Source organism: Pholis gunnellus, assembly GCF_910591455.1.
Source record: "Pholis gunnellus genome assembly, chromosome: 17".
Taxonomy (NCBI): Eukaryota; Metazoa; Chordata; class Actinopteri; order Perciformes; family Pholidae; genus Pholis; species Pholis gunnellus.
Window position 1 is genome coordinate 17,112,539 of NC_136544.1, and position 16,357 is coordinate 17,128,895.

The window sequence follows — 16,357 nt, forward strand, 5'->3', positions numbered from 1 at the left end:
GCAACTTTAGTTCTTCGGCTGAGTTTCAAGAATGTCGAATATTAAATCGAACTGGTTTTCAAAAGTGAAACCAGGAAACAAAAAGGTCTCAATAACACAATGTTTCCCAGATTATTTGGTGAAATGACCGCATGAACAGAGCAGCTGATTGAGCTGCTTCGATACAAACTCATTTACCAGCGCTTCTCCACCTCTTAAAACAACTTAAACGTTTTTAATACGATATTACAGTATGAAATGCCAAGCTCATGAGCTGCCAGTGCGTCCGTTTATATTGCTCCACTCCGCACTTGGACTTTAACCAGCGCCCTCTACAACTTTAAGAAATAAATGACTTGTTTTTCCTTCTCTGCAGGAAATCACATGGAGGTGCTCTTGCGCTCACATGACAGTGTGAGCGATGGCAGGAGAGATCAATGAAGGTACAGTGCGAGAACTTCTTACACTCTTCTTAACGCATTGTTGCCAAATCCTTTCCCTAATCACGTTGTTGTTGTTGTTGTTGTTATTTTGCGTTGCATTCGAAACTAGATTGTACTCGATGTTTTTTAAAACGTGGATAATCCTGCTCGCTGAAGGCGCGATGGGAGCGAACCGATGAGAACTTTTGGGTACATAAAGATCTCAAAATGACGTTGCCCCATCTTAAAACCCTCCACGAGTGGTTGACGTTATATCGATTCGCCTGTTTTCTGTTTTCTTGATACTCGATGACCCACAGTGACAATAACTGTTAAAGATAATGCCAGAGGAGAAAGTGTTTATGAAAGTTGTCATGCTCCCCCCCCCCCCTGCCACGTGAAAAAGGCATTGCAGTACTTTAGTAGTATGAGTTAGAACTCAGATTTCATATCTTTATTTTATCTGCTTTCCACTGTAAAGCTACGATACGGTTAAATCTCTGAGGTTGTCTGTTTTGTACACCCTTTAAAACTGCACAATCTGTTTTGGGACAAAGTCATGTGATGGGAAATAAAACGAGTTGTCCTATAAAAGGTGATAAGATGGCCATAACCTGTCATTAGTACCGCTGATGTAAAGTTAGACCCTAAAGTTAAATGGGGGCATTAATAGGGGGGTTTGCTGCAGATCAAATATTTCTCACACTTGGGAGGTTGTGATGCTATGTAGGTGTTGTCCCTCTTTTAGGCTCTGTTCCTGCCTATTACAGGGAAGTATATGAGGCCATCCGCTGTAGGACAGATGAGAGAGTGCAGGTTGAAGTGTTTCAGCGGTTGCTCCAAAGGACCGATATCTCCAAGACGGTTGTAGGCCAGGTGAGGGGTTCACACTTAAACCAACCAAGAGGCTGCAGCAAGCAACCGTCTGTCAAAACATGTGTTATATCTGTAATGAGAAAGAGGCAGCACCCACCAGAAACAGTTAAATATCACTCTCTGATTCTTGTCTTTTACTATAATAACTTATACAGCTTATGTATCCATCCATCCAGCCACACACTCTTTAGATCCACTGATTGGCTCTTGAAGGGGCTGGAATATGAAACGTGCTAATATTTGTTTGATTCTGATAAGACGTTGTATGTTTTGTAAATTTGTATTAGGCAACGCTGATAATATAGATACGGGTGTAAAGTCTTGTCAACAGGGGGTTTGTGAAAGCTTGGTGGTGCTAGCAGACTGTTATTATTCACAATCTGTCAGATTTGGTTCCGGTCATGAGCTAATGTCACAACACATCTGAGTGTGTTATGCCTGTCATGTTTCAGTAGAATTTCCCTTTTATACATCATCGCCTTTGTGTCTAGTGAGCACTTTCTGTTTTTTGGCGCGGGGGAATGCAAACCACAGTTTGAATTGTGAATCTCGGACTGAGAAACTGTGACCTTCATCGTCGCGTCGTCTTTGTCCTCCTCAGATTGCTGAGCAGGTTGACTCCTCAGACGGATTCTTGAGCAAGTTGTCCCTCTACAAAGCGCTCGCTTTGATCGCCCTCGCTCAGCAAGGAAAGCCACCGAGTCCCAAACTCCTGGAGAACTGCATACAAGGTAGGCGACGGTGACAGCGGAGCAGTAAAGCTTTTGCTTAATGAGTAGCTCGATGATTGCTCTGATTGTCTGAGGACAACCTCAGCGATCCTCCTACTGTTAAGAAATGTCATCACTCTTTTATTGGCTAACAGAAGTTCTCTGTGAGAGTTTACTGCTGGGATGCACCCGCTTATCTCTTTAAATTAGACACGCAGCATTAAATCATAATGATTATAAAGTAACAGAGGGACATTTGGGAGTATTTATATATACTGTATACACTTTAAATCCATACTTTAAGTTTCTTTTACAACAAAAGAAAATGTACTTAAATTCAGCTGTTTGTTTTATTTTATTTTGGTAGAGAAGCCTGAGCTGTGTGCAAGTGTTGCATTCTTTCACTGTGCCACAGTGGGAAGATGATATGGGGGAGCTTCATGGTTTTCATAGAGGTAGCCATTATGCCGGCTTGAGATTCATTCCCGACCTTCTGTGATTATTTAAGGCCCTCTCTGTTATTTCAGGTGGGGGCCACTATGGCAGCCAGCTGCATGCCACTTCCTCATGTGCACAAGAACAAGCTTTCTGCGTTTTGTCGCGGCACATTACATTTAATTCATGACCCTCTTGGAATGTACAGAAAGGGACGAACAACAGACGGCGTGCGCAATACTGTGCTAGCTAAAGACAAACAGAGCGAGACACGTAGTTATCTATTGATAAGAGGGAAGTGGTTCTAACGCCAGCATTCCTCAATCAAATATGAGAAGTCGGTGCTGCTTTTGTGCTCGGCAGAGTTACCAACACCTCAGCTCGGGGAGCCGAGGGACCTGAACGCATTGAGGATGCAGCCGGCTCAGGAGGACGTCCTGACGATGTCCCAGACGCTGGACAAGCTGCTGGTCAGAGACACGGTCCAGGTGGAGCTCATACCTGAGAAGAAGGGCTTGTTCCTCAAACATGTGGAGTACCAGGTCACCAGCCAGGCAAGGGGTCCCGTAAAATCCCACCGCATGTAAACGAGTGTGTTAGAATAACCTTAAGAAAACGTGGTGCGGCATTCTTCATGTTTGTCTTACTTTGAATTATTTCTCCTGTTCCAGTGTAATTTGTTGAGTTTGCAGTCTACATGAAGAAAAGTACAGATGTACCTTCTATTATTATGTAACTTTTTTTTCTGATTTTCTGATTGTTATCTTTCTCTGCCTTTTGTTTTCAGCGTTATAAGATATCAGTTTACCGGCGCTACAGTGATTTTGATGTCTTCCACGAGGTTTTGCTTCAGAGGTTTGCCTACAGAGTGGTGCCGGCGCTGCCGCCGAAAAGGATGCTAAAGGGAGGTACGTTACACATTCATCAATGTATTCCTCTCTTTCTGATCCCATTGATGTTTTCAGAGCATTGTTTGGAATATTTGGGTTTATACGCTTGACTGAGAGGTAGTTGTAAATATCCAGGTGCCTCTGGATTCTTTTTTTTTGTGCTTGATGAAGTTGTTAGATCGTAATACTAACTCTTCCAGCAGCATCTTTTGTTTTATCGCCATTCATCCAAGTTATTGCCTGAAAAGAAACAAAGAAACTAGTTATGCGTCACATGAGCCTGTTTCAGTTCATAGTGACTTATTCAGGCACAATTATGTCAACACACACACACACACACACACACCGACGACTCCTTGCAAAACACTTGATTAGACAATGTCTCCATTAGAGATCTTCATCAAGTACAGAATATGTCATAAAGACACCACACTCGTCCTTTTGATGAATGAAGCTCAAGACTTCAATATGTGTGTTTATATATTATATATATGATTGTTCCTTTTTATCGGCAATCGGTGCAGAGGAATTTCAGAATATCAGTAAAATTGTGAAAACAGTAAAATGTACAGGCATTAAATTGAGTGAGCACTTTAAGCGTTGCACCTCCAACACTGTCGAATTTACGCGGGCCAGTAAAAGAAAAGATATTAAAATAGAGGCAGCATAAAGAATAAGATATATAATATTTTTTAATGCCATACATTGTTTTTCCTTGTCAAAACCTGGTGCCTACATTACCCACAATGCAACTTGACCACAGATAGTTGGGTAGGAGATTTAGGTGTTTTATGTTAGCAGCAGCTAAAGTAGCTTAGCGCGGCTAGCCTCATGCAGAGAGGAGGAACAGCATCTGATTTGTAACGGCTCCCTATGAAGCCACATAAAGCAACTTATTTTCACATATGCAGTAGTACACCTGTCAAAAGGTGGAGTTGTCATCTGATATTTCTATTTATTTATTATTATTTTATTTATTTCAAATGGTAAATCAACCTTAAACACTTGACATTAGTTTTTGACAACCGTCTAATCCTTTCATAGTGTGTTCTTGTCTCACGGTGTTTTCTCTGCTTTCCGTCAACAGTGCTGACCTCCGTCTCTGAGCGCGACTTCATCGAGGGGAGGAGACGTGCTCTTGGCAGATTCATTAACCTGGTGGCCCGGCATCCCTTCTTCGCAGAGGACGAGCTGGTCAAGACCTTCCTCACCTTCAGCGGCTCCGTACGTAGTGTCATTGTAACTCGCTGCCTCGTGCCGTGGCACCGGCTGTTGCACAATAAGTGTTATCGGAATGATGACAGTGAGGAGCATCCTGTTCCAGTTACTCACCGTCTTTTTCCACTCACACACTCCTCACCCCCGTCCTCCCAAAACAGGATGTTCAGAGCAAGCTGCGCGACACTTACAAGAAAACGGGCGATGAGTTCATGACCAACAGACTCGCAACGCAGGCGAAGGTTTGTCACATGTGTGCAATGGGGGGGGGAAAAAGAACTTTTTTCACAAACAATCTGCTGCATTTTAAAGGATTGGATTTGTTTTGTAGGAATATCTCCCCGCTGACATCCAGGCGCAGTTCTCGACAAGCAGAGAGCTGATTAGAAATATTCACAACAGCTTCCAGAAGCTGCGGGACAGAGCTGAGAAGATGGCAGAGCGCTCTAAGGAGAATGCAACTGATCTCCTCATGTTTGGCAGAGAGCTCAGGTATTTTTATTACTGCGGGTATAAAGTCTTTCTCTACAATCCAGTGGTTTTGGACTGAGAAAACAAATGTTAATGAGATTCCAAATCCTCTGTGTTGTTGTGTCTCTTCATGGTTGTTAGTTTGAAATGAGTTTGGCAGCTAAGACACCACAATGTCACATTCTGGCCCTTTTTAATAGTGCTTCTTTTATTTTATTCTTTTCATCAGTACTCTGGGCTCAGATGCTTCGACTCTTCCCTCCTTGGCCTCCTCTCCAAGCACCTGGGGGACGCTTCGTCAGTCTCTGAAGAGTCTGTCTGTGGAGTTCGCTGTGCTGTCTGACAAAGCCGCTCAGCAGGTACAGCCCTCGGTCCTTCATGCCCACCACCTGCTCTGCCGCGCTTGTCCGAGACTGGCACTGGGTAATGAGTGTTTTGTTTGTGTGTCCTCAGGGCAGACGGGAAGAGGATGATGTTGTGGAAAAACTGAATCTTTTCCTGGATTTGCTGCAGTCGTACAGAGTAAGTCAGTTTCACCTGAGCATGGACGGGTGGTTTTGTAGTGACGTTTGCACATTTCTAATCACAGTCTAATGATGGTTCACTTTATGAAGCACTGCCTTATCCATCAAGGCAATACAAATATCAATCTCCTGTTTTCTGACGGAGAGACACAACGAGGAGCTGTATAGTTGAAGTAAATTCCGGTTATGTTAGTAATTAATTCAGGATATTATGCAATGAGTCATTGAACAACAATGCACCCTATTTTTTCATCTCACTTGGAACCGGAGTTCTTAGTGGTGGGTGGTTTGCAGAGATTAAACCAGGGCACTGGTGGGCAGATAAAGTGGCATTTTCTATAGCCTCTATTAACTGTAATATGTATGGTAATGTCATCATTTGGACAAACAATTCTCCGAACGGCTGTTGTGCATTATATAACTATGCCATTTTGAGAGACATAAGCTTCATGTGTTTTTTTCTCCAGGACCTCTGCGAGCGGCACGAGAAAGGCGTGCTCCACGAGCACCAGAGAGCTCTGCACAAGTACGGCATGATGAAGAGGCAGATGATGAGCGCCACGGTGCAGCCCAAAGAGCAGGCGTCTGTGGAGCAGCTGGAGTCACGAATTGTTCAGGTGGTCAATCTCTTTCCACACTTTTAGAGCGTCAGGAATGCTTCCTGATTGATAGCACACTGTGTTAGTTTAGTAGTAGATAAGCAAGATGCTACATTGGCCCGGGTGTATCTGTTGCTAATACACACACAAACCTCCGAATACTCCACCTGCCAAAACTCAAATATATGCATGTTTAAACCATGGATGTATAAAGAGAACTGGATACAGTGTTCATGACAAAGCAAGTTGCTCAGTGGCACATGAAGCAGAACAAGTTAAGACTCCCAAGTATAAAATTCAGATAAAATCAATATTTAAAAAATGATCGGCTGAGATACAGACCTCTCTTTCCCAATGTTAGTTTCTATATACAGTTTAAAATGCTCACACTGTTTCATATTTTCCAGGTTGAGAAATTAAATCAACAACACAAATACAAATTCTATTGAAGAAGTCATTGTGAGGAGGCTGATGCAATGATATTACTTCATGAATAATAACTGAATGAACCAAGTGACCAAGATACAAAGCTGAGTCACATTAGCTTCAGTGCCAATCATCATTATTTGTCACTGTTGCTGGATACTGCTGGTGGTTTTCATCTTGTGACTGTCTTAGTCAGTGTGGTTTGTGAGTGTTTGCCGTATGTGTGTCATCAGTTTCAAGAGTGGCAGTTGGCAGTTTTCTGGCCAACGTACCTTCAGTCTGGGCCCAGATGACCGTTCTGTCAGTTATTAGCTGGGATTCAGTTACTTAAGTGTTTAGATTATTACATCATTATCACAGACAGTGTGTTTGATATGCTGCCGAAATGAGCAGCATTTTGTTTTTTAAGGGACATTTATCAAATAAAAGTCTGATTTAGGCCTCAAAGCAGTTAGAGAATAATTGCTGAGTTTTGGAGATTTGCGCATTAACTTGTAGATGTTTTGTCGATTGAGTCACAAGAAAACTATTGCTCAACAACTCATGTTAGATGTGCTACGTTGTTCAAAAGATGTCTACACATCTCAGCTAGCAGCTCTACGACTCTGTACTCCTGCACAGTGACGCTTTGAGCTAATTGCTAATCAGCATGCTAACATGCTCAGAATGAAAATGCTAACATGCCGATGTGAATACATCGTTTACCATGTTCACCATCTTAGTTTAGCGTGTTAGCATGCTAACATCTGAGGAAAATGTATTTCTTTCATTACTCATCGTTTGATAAGTGGTGCTAAGTGTCTTTTTCATTATTCTGTTAATAGCAAGAAAACGCCATTCAGACCATGGAGCTGCGTAACTACTTCTCCCTGTTCTGCCTCCACCAAGAGACACAGCTCATCTTCATCTACCTCCCAATCACATCCCACATTCTGGGGGCTTTCGTTAACTCCCAGGTCCAAGGACACAGAGAGGTGAGGCTGCTTGTCTGGAAACCATTTCTCCACAGACCCTTCCGGAGGGTCAAATGCAGTTTTAAATTGGCTTTTAAAGTCCAACAAAAGAACTAATAATAGTGGATGGTATCACTGGAAAGAAACCCTCTCCTTCTGTAGCTTTCAGCTGACTTTCATTTCACAGGAACAAGTGAACCTCTCATACATACACCTCTTCCTGTTTTAAAATCAAATAAAGCACATAGTATGTATTTCTTTGGTTGGATGTTTTTTTATCTGAAGCTAATCTTTTTTACTCAAATTCCAATCTGGCAACATTTTGAGAGGGTTTCTGTAGATACTTAGATGTTTCCTGAAAAGGATAACTTGCGAACCACTACAAGTAACGTTTTGAATGCTTGAGATTATATTAGTATGACGAGTTTCAAGGAAATGTAGGTAAAGAGAAGTGGCTTTTTGCTTTATTTCCAGATGGGAGCGGTGTGGAATGAACTCCAGCCGAAGCTCGGAGGTCTCTTTGGTGGAAATAACGGACTGAAACCTCCCACCTGAAACCTAAACACAGCAGAGAACCACTGCCGCTGATGAGGATCACCAACTGGAAAATAACTTGCTCTGTGAGCTAAAGAAAAGTCTGCTTTTACACAATTTACATTCCATTCAACAAGAGTATTTCTTTTTATGTAAATGGGTTCTCATCTTCTTTTTGGGGGTTTTGATCATCAACCATGTGGGTCCATTTAATGCCATGCTTGATGAGGAAATATAAATGCTGTTTGTCAAGGGACCCGTCAGAATGTCAGACGTGAGGGATGACGGTATATTAATGCGGTCCATCTCCTTTCCTAAATCACCTGTTTCTAACTTGTGAGAAGTTTCATACACTAAGATAGTTCAGAAACATTGAGAGAGCGACAGCAAGTTTTAGTTTATTAAAGGATGGGATTCTTTTAAATCTCCAGTCATGAAGGTTTTACTTTCAGAATAACTTCAGACCAATGTGTTTTTTATACAGGTTTCAGTTCATAAGGATGTAAGGCAGCGTACTTTATATGTTTCATGGACAATTTTGGCATTTATCTTACTTTTACAGTGTTTACTTTTTTGTAAAGCAACATATTTGCTTCCTCTGCTTAAATTGACTCAGTTTTATTTTATAAGCTACTTTGAAAGGCCGATGCTCCAAGTACAATACTACACAGAGTAAATATGACAACTTTTAGCTCTAGTGGCATAATGTCAATAATAACACTATAAGAGATTGATTTACTACCAAAGGGAAATTATATGAATCCACACAGCAGTGCATAAATCATGTAACAGGATTCCTGCACAGTTTGAATTTAAACGTTTAATAATCAACACTTTTTGACCATGTCACATTATAGATGGAGGCTTTCAGTTAGAGAAATCCTAATTAAAATTAGTTTTATAACTTATCAGGTAAAACAAGATCTGGTTATTGCCTTTCTACTCAAGACATTTGGCATGAAAACGATCATGCACCTTTATGTCTGCACACATATAGTTTATCAGAACTTTATGTATTTTTCTAAATAAGAAAATCAAAGGGACAAGTTGCCGTATATGTGCTCACGTTACCTCACAAACTGATATCATCTCAAATACACCGAACTGACTGTGTTGGACATGACAACATGCAAATCAGGAAATGTGCACATAGATCGACTTTTGTTTCATGAAGAAGCTGTGATAGTGTGCAAACAGTATGCAAAAGAAATGCATCTGGAATCATATAACTAACCTGCACAGAATATGAAATCCAATAAAATTACTGTAGATATTGTAAATATTTTATTAAACAAGTCCTTGTTGAATTGTGTTAAATCAATTATCCTGAAAATAAAATCACAGAATGGATATTTCTGTCAGTATAATGCTGCTTTGATTGATTGTTATTCATCTGAAGTGTTACAGAAAACAAACAGTTAAATCTTCACATGTGAACCGTTAACGTGGTTCAAGTATAACCGTTTCCTCCCACAACAAACCCTGAACAGCGGGATTACTTTTGCATTTAAGGAAGAACTTTGGAAGGCCGATGGTTTTCTTTGTCACGGTCATAAATGTCCTCGGAAACGCAGGTCTTCTCACAGTTCCTCCACCTCTTCCAGTTTGTGGCTGAGGATCACATCGTGACCCTGAAACTTAAAGTATCCGACAAATTTCTTCTTCTGGAGCATCAGCGGGAACCACAGGATGTCGTCGGCCCACATTTGACTGAAAGGAATTTGGTCACATTCGAACCACTGAGGCCGCATTTCTAGAAGAAAAATTAGTAGAATTAAACCCATTTTATCATCTTACACAACCTGTTAGAGGGTCAAGAATGATTGTGCTGATAACGTATTTTTTATTTAACTCATTCTTTCTCTGAACTCCTTTTTTGTTCTATGCAAGGAAACAACTTTTTATAAAAGTCCCACCTGGAACCCTTTCAGAGAGTTATACCTAAAACCCAACAGAAAGGGTTAAACCTAGATACATCTGGTTCTATAGAGAACTATTCAGAGGTGTAATGGTCCAGAACCTTTCCACCTTCTAAGGATGCTAACTAAAAATTTAAATTCCAAGGGTTTCATCTAAAACCTTCCCAGGGGAATCTTATCAAGAGCCCTCTTATATTCCAAGGGTTTCATCTAGAACCCACACGGGGATCTATTGAGAACACTTTTCTATTCCAAGGGGTTTCATCAAGAACCCTCCCAGGGGCTGATGTGGTGCAGCTGAACCTGCTACAATCATGGTTCACAATCACAGTTTTTTGGGGGGTTGTAAGCTGGATTGTGGATCGTTCCCTTTTTAAACACACTCATGCTTTCAACAATCCTTGAAGAACCATTTATTCAAAGAGGTTCTTCAGAAGCAAATGGTTCTGGGTAGAAGCCTTTCAGGGTGAACCTCGCTAGAGTCCCAAAGCTTCAGCTGTTGCTTCCTCTCTTGTGAAATCGGTGTCAACACCTCCACATTCTTTCTTTCCACTAACTTCAGCACATCTGCTTTTCCCTCCATTCGTCTCTTCGCCCCTTGGCTGTTTGGCCTCTCTTGACCTCCGGGCTCTTTGGTCGAGTGCTGCACTCTGCTGTGTGTCTCTGAACTTCCCCCCCGGTTGACTTTGACTAAACTCTCAGGAAAACCCTTCAGGTCTCTGCATTCCTTCTGCTGGGGGCCTCTTCATCCCTTTGTGTATTTACAGTCTTTTAAACTTCACCTCTGAGAGCATATTCTCAAAGACTCCTCCTCCCAACTAATGTGCTCTCCCTGCTCACTGGCATGTCCGTGAGAAGTGTTTCAATCAGTTTACTTGGAAGGATCACTGTGGTCAATGTGGTTTCAAAAGTTGAACCGAAAACTGTTTCGATTCTCAGAAGGTCTCATTATCTCAACTTTAAGGACAAAGTAGTGCCAAGACGCCTGAGCTGTCATTGAGAATATAAAGGAAGTCATGATTAAGGGGAACCAAAAGTGAAAAGATTGTTTTTCTGCAGGATCACATGTTTTTGTTTTTCTTTACACATCAGCAACTTGAAATTATGTACGACAATGTGGAGTTCTTCTTGGACTCCACAGATTGTTCTTTCCATGGTAATAAAGGCCACTTCTATTTTCTCAGCGTTTTAAAACTGATGCTGTGTAAATATCATAGAGCTGTTTTCTAGCTCCACTGATTCATAATATTTATTATCACTTTTCATAAAACACAAAAAAACGATTTTAACACGACCGTCTTTCTCCACAGTTCAGTGTGGTGCAGTAGAAATCATACAACCTTCCGACTCCATCGGTTCTCCGTTATAAGCGTCGGCTCTGAAAACGTGGACGTCGAGCAGCTGCGTTTCGCCGACAAATTCAAATTTGATGTTTCCGACCTTCTCGAGAGCATCCACCGTGAGCCCGCTTTCTTCCAGCAGCTCTCTGAAAATGAAAAAAAACATCAAATGAATATTTGATGAGGTGGATTTTAAAACGTAAACTCACGGTAGACTTCACACAGACACTAAAAGCAAGTAAAGTGATAATATTGGTGTTTTCCAGACCGGACATCTTAGCTGAACAGTGTAAAGTATCTTCACCGATACAAAGAGTAAGGATCGGTGTCTTGCTTCCGAACACTAACACTGGCTTGAGATGTTCCTGATTTATTTATCCTGCCTGTATTCTTCACAGAGCAGGTCTCCGTCTATATCTGAGAGCAAACATCTCTTCAGGGTTTCCTTCCTTTAGCTTTGGAACAAACTTCCTGCTGATGACTGATGATCCACACAACGTCGTCCAGACTCAACATTCATTTATTTTGCAGAGCTTGCAAACTACACAAACTCACATTTTTTTAATGATTCTTCCATCCTCCCCTTTAACACTTAAACGCTGTCACTGCATGTGCTGTTACATCAAAAAATACACACGTTGGTTGATTTTAAATGCAAAATCACAGCGTTGTTTTTATTAGTGTATGTTAGAGGTGTAATATCTACTATGGCATGATGTAATGCAGCTGGAAAGTTGATTGTGAAATCAATTAAATCTATAAGAAAACACATAATTGAAAGTAATACTTTTACTTTTCATACTTTTTTAAAGGAGGAATATAGAGGTTTCTGCGTTTATGGCTTGTTTTCATTCAGACGTTGCTTACCTGTCAAACCTGTGAACTGCATCTTAACAACAACAACTGGAGAGAACGTTTTTACCTTCTTGCACCATCTTCAATAGTTTCTCCAGGCTGAACTTTGCCTCCAAACCCGTTCCACTTCCCAGCCCCGAATCCTCTCTTCTTCATGCCGAGCAGCACTCTGCCCGGCTGGACCACCAGCACCAGGGTCAGCAGCTTGCTGGAGCTCATCGTCTCAGCTGTCTAGTCCAGTAAACACAATGTAAACAAAGCCTGACGCAACGTGCTCTGATGTTCATGTACTGTATGAGCTCAGTCCTCCTCACCTGTTCAAATTCTGCTCTGTGGTCCCAGAAGAAGACAGCAGAAAAAAAAAAAAAGTTATCACACAAAAACAAGACTTCACGTTGAAAGACTCCCGCGTGCAGACGTCGTCACGTGACGCGCTGACGTGCAGGAGCGTTGATTGGTCTGATCAACGTCAGACTTGAACCACGAGTCCCATCATTTGAATGAGGTGTGTTACCTTAAAGTATGTCCGACTATAAACTGTACCGGACCAACGTGTCCTCCAGTCAAACCCAATTTGAACTCATTTTACACACCTGTCGATTTAAGAGGTAATCTCAAATTTTAATAGGAGGCTTCTACTACTAATAGCACTAATACTAATAATGATAATAATAATAATAATAACACATTCTTCTTATTATTTGTATTTTTTATATTACCATTATTATTATATTTATTATTTTATAGCACCAGGAAAATTCGGTAAATCAAGATAAGATAGGATGATATAACATAAGACTAAGAGGAAATTAAAGTTACAGCGGTAAAATAAACAGTCTAAACACGTAGGAAACAGATAAACAACCACCATATTATATTATAAATATGATATGAACTCAAAACATTAAAAACTTTATTTACTAATATTCATATAAACATATACGACATGGATGTCGTATATGTTTACCATTCTTAGAATATTAATATAAGACATTAAAGCAAATACATTAATTAAATGATTTCCTCAAGTGGCCTGTAGACTGTATGTGTTTGTCTAGGACCCTAAATAGACTTTATTACAGTAGTCTAGGTGGGATGAGGTGAATGCATGCAAATTAAAAAAAAGAAGGAGAAGAAGCGTGAAAGATGGCTGTCCTAGATAGGAACTACTGTTGTTAACGTTTTGTAGTAAGGGGACATATAGGAATGACGCACAGTATTGAGCCAATGGGGAGTTGCATTTTCACGCAGGCGCAGTTTAGCACACGTTACACATGCACCCTGTACTATTGACCGCAGTAAACACAGCAATGTGGTGCGTGTCCCTCCAGAGGAGACCGCTCCACTCCTCGTGGAGTTTAATGAAGAAGTTAACGGGGAAAAGTCCCGCCGAGCAGCGGTGGCTGCAGCGGCAGCTCAAAGACCCGTATGTCAAAGCTTCCCACGCACAACACTTCCGGTGCAGAAGCGCCTTCAAGCTGCTGGAGATAGATGACAAGTTCAGGCTCCTGCAGCCGGGATGCAGTGTGGTGGACTGCGGAGCTGCACCCGGAGCCTGGAGCCAGGTGGCCGTCAAGAGGGTCAACTCAGCCGGGACAGGTGAGGGGGATGAGACGGTGTCCACAGACATTTAAAATACCCTCCCTACTGCAGCCCTCTGTGGATGGAAAGGCCTAAATAAAGCAGTTTGATCATTATTATCATTAGTGTGGTAATGGAGGATGCACTACATTAACATTACAAGAACACTTATTATATGTTTTACTCAGTAGGCTACGTCTCTTTAAATAATGTTCATGTAAGACATGCTGTGTTATTGTGGCACAAGTAAGCAGTTTGTTATAATTTATATAATTATTAGATTAACAAAATCTTTGGAGTTTCTGCTAAAAAAGAATCCATAAATAATAATACAGCAATGAGAGTTTTATTCATAAAGCATCACTGTGTAGTTGACATTTGGCTGTAGCCTCTAAACTTTATACAAATGCAGGAAACCCACATTGACGTGCTGCAGTTTAGCTTAGTTTCTGTGATTTAGAACATAATGTGAAGCATAATTCTTATGTAGTAGACAGATGACACAGCTGATGCCAAATGTTTGAGTCCATGCAATCGTAGTCCAACTGTCACCTACATTTCTTACTGTTGTTATACTTGAATATACACAGAATTATCTAAGTTACAGCTGACAGGTTTTCTTGCGTCCTAGATCCGGCTTTACCACATGGTACGGTGGTCGGCATTGACCTGCTGAACATACCTTCTCTAGACGGTGCCCACTTCCTGTCCAGCCACGATGTCACCGACCCCGTCACGCACGGCAAGCTGCTGGAGCTGCTCCCCGGCGGCCGGGCCCACGTCATCCTGAGCGACATGGCGCCCAACGCCAGCGGTTTCCGGGAGATGGACCACGAGAAGCTCGTCACGATGTGTTTGACTTTGATAGACATGGCTGAGAGGGTCTTACAGCCCGGGGGCTCCCTGGTTTGTAAATACTGGGACGGGATCCTCGCTCACAAACTCCAGGAGAAGCTCTCGAGTGTGTTCGGTAAGGTTCAGACTTTAAAGCCGAACGCCAGCAGGAAGGATTCGGCTGAGAGGTATTTCCTCGCTCGAATGTACAGAAAGGCAGCAAAATGATCACCGGGATTATTCTCATATTCATCCTGTTATGCTTCCTGGAGACTCACAGACTTTGAGTTTTCTTGATGAGTGAACATGAAGAAGAGGCTTAATATCTTTGATCAAAAGGTGGCACTGTTGAGGCACCAGTGAGGCTCACAGCTGCAGGCGCAGGCACATCACACGCTGCTGGATGCTGATTTCTATCCCTTGCAAACGCAACACAGCGGCAGCAGTGAATCAGTAACATGCAAACTTATGCAAGAATCATCAGTGTGATATTCCTCAAAAGCCCCGTTTTTCTCTGAAGTTATTGTTTGCCCCGCAGTGTTTGTTCTACACAGTCACTTCGGTATTTGCTTTGTTACAGAAAGTCATTTACCAGTTCTGCTTATGCTAATAATTTGCACTGCCAGCCATGTAGAAATATGTAATCATTCTCTCATTGAGAGCTTCTGGAGGGACAAGCCAACACAGAGTCACGTACAGCATGACTAATGGGAAGTGGGATGATACGGAATCTTGGCACGCCGCGAGTGTTGTCGGGCTCTGCTCTCTTGACAGTGCAGAGATGTCCGTTTCCTGTGCGGAATATTTTCAGCCCAGTAGACAAGATTTCCTCTCAAGAGTCTTCTTTAAATCACGGTGCGTTGGACACTTTGGGAAAGTACTATTTATTGTCTGTGTTTCATTGCTTTCTCACACTCGTATGATTCTGGTGAAGCCAGAGTTCAGAACCACTGGTAATGGATTACGAGGATGTTTTCTATCAAAGCTGCATTATAGAAGACACAACTCATATATGTGATGTCTCAGAGATCTATGGAGGGATTCACAGAATGGCTTTTTTAATATAACATTGTCTACAGTGACATGTGTACAATTGTTCTTCTTTGACTTGCAGTCCAGTGTCTCTGTTTATCAGGGACGTAGCAGCAATATTTGGGCCCGGGGCCGTCTCAGTGGGCCCCCTTCCCTTCTTCATACGTGCTTTCTCATGCATGTACAAATCATTTTTTGGGCAGTTTTTGCCTCAATTATAGCCAAAGAGTACAAATAACTGACTGACAACCAACCACATGTATTTTTAGTAGTTATCAGTAATTGTTTTTTTTACCACTTTTAAAAGGAATAATACTCAAAGAGATGCTTTTACTTTGAAGTTCGCTTTGTGTTATAACGGATCATAAAATAACATAATTTCCTTCATGGTTGTTTAAGTCTCTGATACTTTGGGATAAGAAAGTGATCACTGTATTTCAAAATAAAAGACAAGTAAACAAGATTTTACAGGAGTCGTGTTTTACAGTGTTAGCTCGTGTTCACGTTTGATGCGCATCTTATAGCTGCAAATAGTTTCTTGAGGACTCTTTTAGGAGCCACTTTATGAGCTCATCTTGAACCACATGGTCAGTCATTTTGGGAATATGGAGGGAATGGAAATGCTGCTTAAGTTAACGAGCAAGCTAATCGAGGCCTCAAGGAAGCTAGTCCAAGCTCGGGCTGTGATTGAATATTGATACAGTTGAGTATCGCGATATTATGTAGATTCTGAAAAACACTTTTTTTTTTTTACCAATA

At 41.5% G+C, this 16,357-nt stretch overlaps 3 protein-coding genes across 6 annotated transcripts; 2 read left to right on the top strand and 1 right to left on the bottom strand.

Moving 5' to 3' along the window:
• The first annotated feature begins 75 nt into the window (after positions 1 to 75).
• Positions 76 to 8,116, top strand: snx8a (sorting nexin 8a). 3 transcript variants are annotated; one of them, XM_079176860.1, is made up of 13 exons: positions 76 to 422; positions 1,150 to 1,277; positions 1,879 to 2,008; positions 2,786 to 2,976; positions 3,210 to 3,330; positions 4,400 to 4,536; positions 4,692 to 4,772; positions 4,862 to 5,022; positions 5,231 to 5,360; positions 5,455 to 5,523; positions 5,993 to 6,142; positions 7,375 to 7,524; positions 7,978 to 8,116. In XM_079176860.1, exons 1-13 carry the CDS (start codon positions 401 to 403, stop codon positions 8,056 to 8,058), a joined length of 1,551 nt encoding a protein of 516 aa, XP_079032986.1. In that variant the 5' UTR covers positions 76 to 400; the 3' UTR covers positions 8,059 to 8,116. The 3 variants fall into 3 exon arrangements, with proteins under 3 accessions (XP_079032986.1, XP_079032987.1, XP_079032988.1); XM_079176862.1 differs by having other exon boundaries at positions 407 to 422; positions 1,172 to 1,277; XM_079176861.1 differs by lacking the exon at positions 1,150 to 1,277 and having other exon boundaries at positions 394 to 422.
• A 1,501-nt stretch (positions 8,117 to 9,617) lies between these two features.
• nudt1 (nudix (nucleoside diphosphate linked moiety X)-type motif 1) lies at positions 9,618 to 12,571 on the bottom strand (the record flags this gene model as incomplete). 2 transcript variants are annotated; one of them, XM_079176863.1, is made up of 4 exons in its annotated part: positions 12,466 to 12,571; positions 12,219 to 12,382; positions 11,297 to 11,442; positions 9,618 to 9,790 (listed from the first exon to the last, which is right to left on the bottom strand). In XM_079176863.1, exons 2-4 carry the CDS (start codon positions 12,368 to 12,370, stop codon positions 9,618 to 9,620), a joined length of 471 nt encoding a protein of 156 aa, XP_079032989.1. In that variant the 5' UTR covers positions 12,371 to 12,382; positions 12,466 to 12,571. The 2 variants fall into 2 exon arrangements, with proteins under 2 accessions (XP_079032989.1, XP_079032990.1); XM_079176864.1 differs by having other exon boundaries at positions 12,219 to 12,378; positions 12,466 to 12,562.
• Positions 12,572 to 13,461: 890 nt separating this feature from the next.
• Positions 13,462 to 15,989, top strand: mrm2 (mitochondrial rRNA methyltransferase 2; the record flags this gene model as incomplete). Its single annotated transcript, XM_079178409.1, has 2 exons — positions 13,462 to 13,750; positions 14,364 to 15,989. 2 exons carry the CDS (start codon positions 13,462 to 13,464, stop codon positions 14,792 to 14,794), a joined length of 720 nt encoding a protein of 239 aa, XP_079034535.1. The 3' UTR covers positions 14,795 to 15,989.
• Positions 15,990 to 16,357: the final 368 nt, after the last annotated feature.

Excerpts from the sequence above, each read along its gene's own strand:
- snx8a (XM_079176860.1), top strand. The coding sequence starts at position 401 with ATGGCAGGAGAGATCAATGAAG. Across the intron at positions 5,524-5,992 it reads ATTTGCTGCAGTCGTACAGA|GACCTCTGCGAGCGGCACGA; the intron begins GTAAGTCAGTTT and ends TTTTTTCTCCAG. Across the intron at positions 7,525-7,977 it reads AGGTCCAAGGACACAGAGAG|ATGGGAGCGGTGTGGAATGA; the intron begins GTGAGGCTGCTT and ends CTTTATTTCCAG.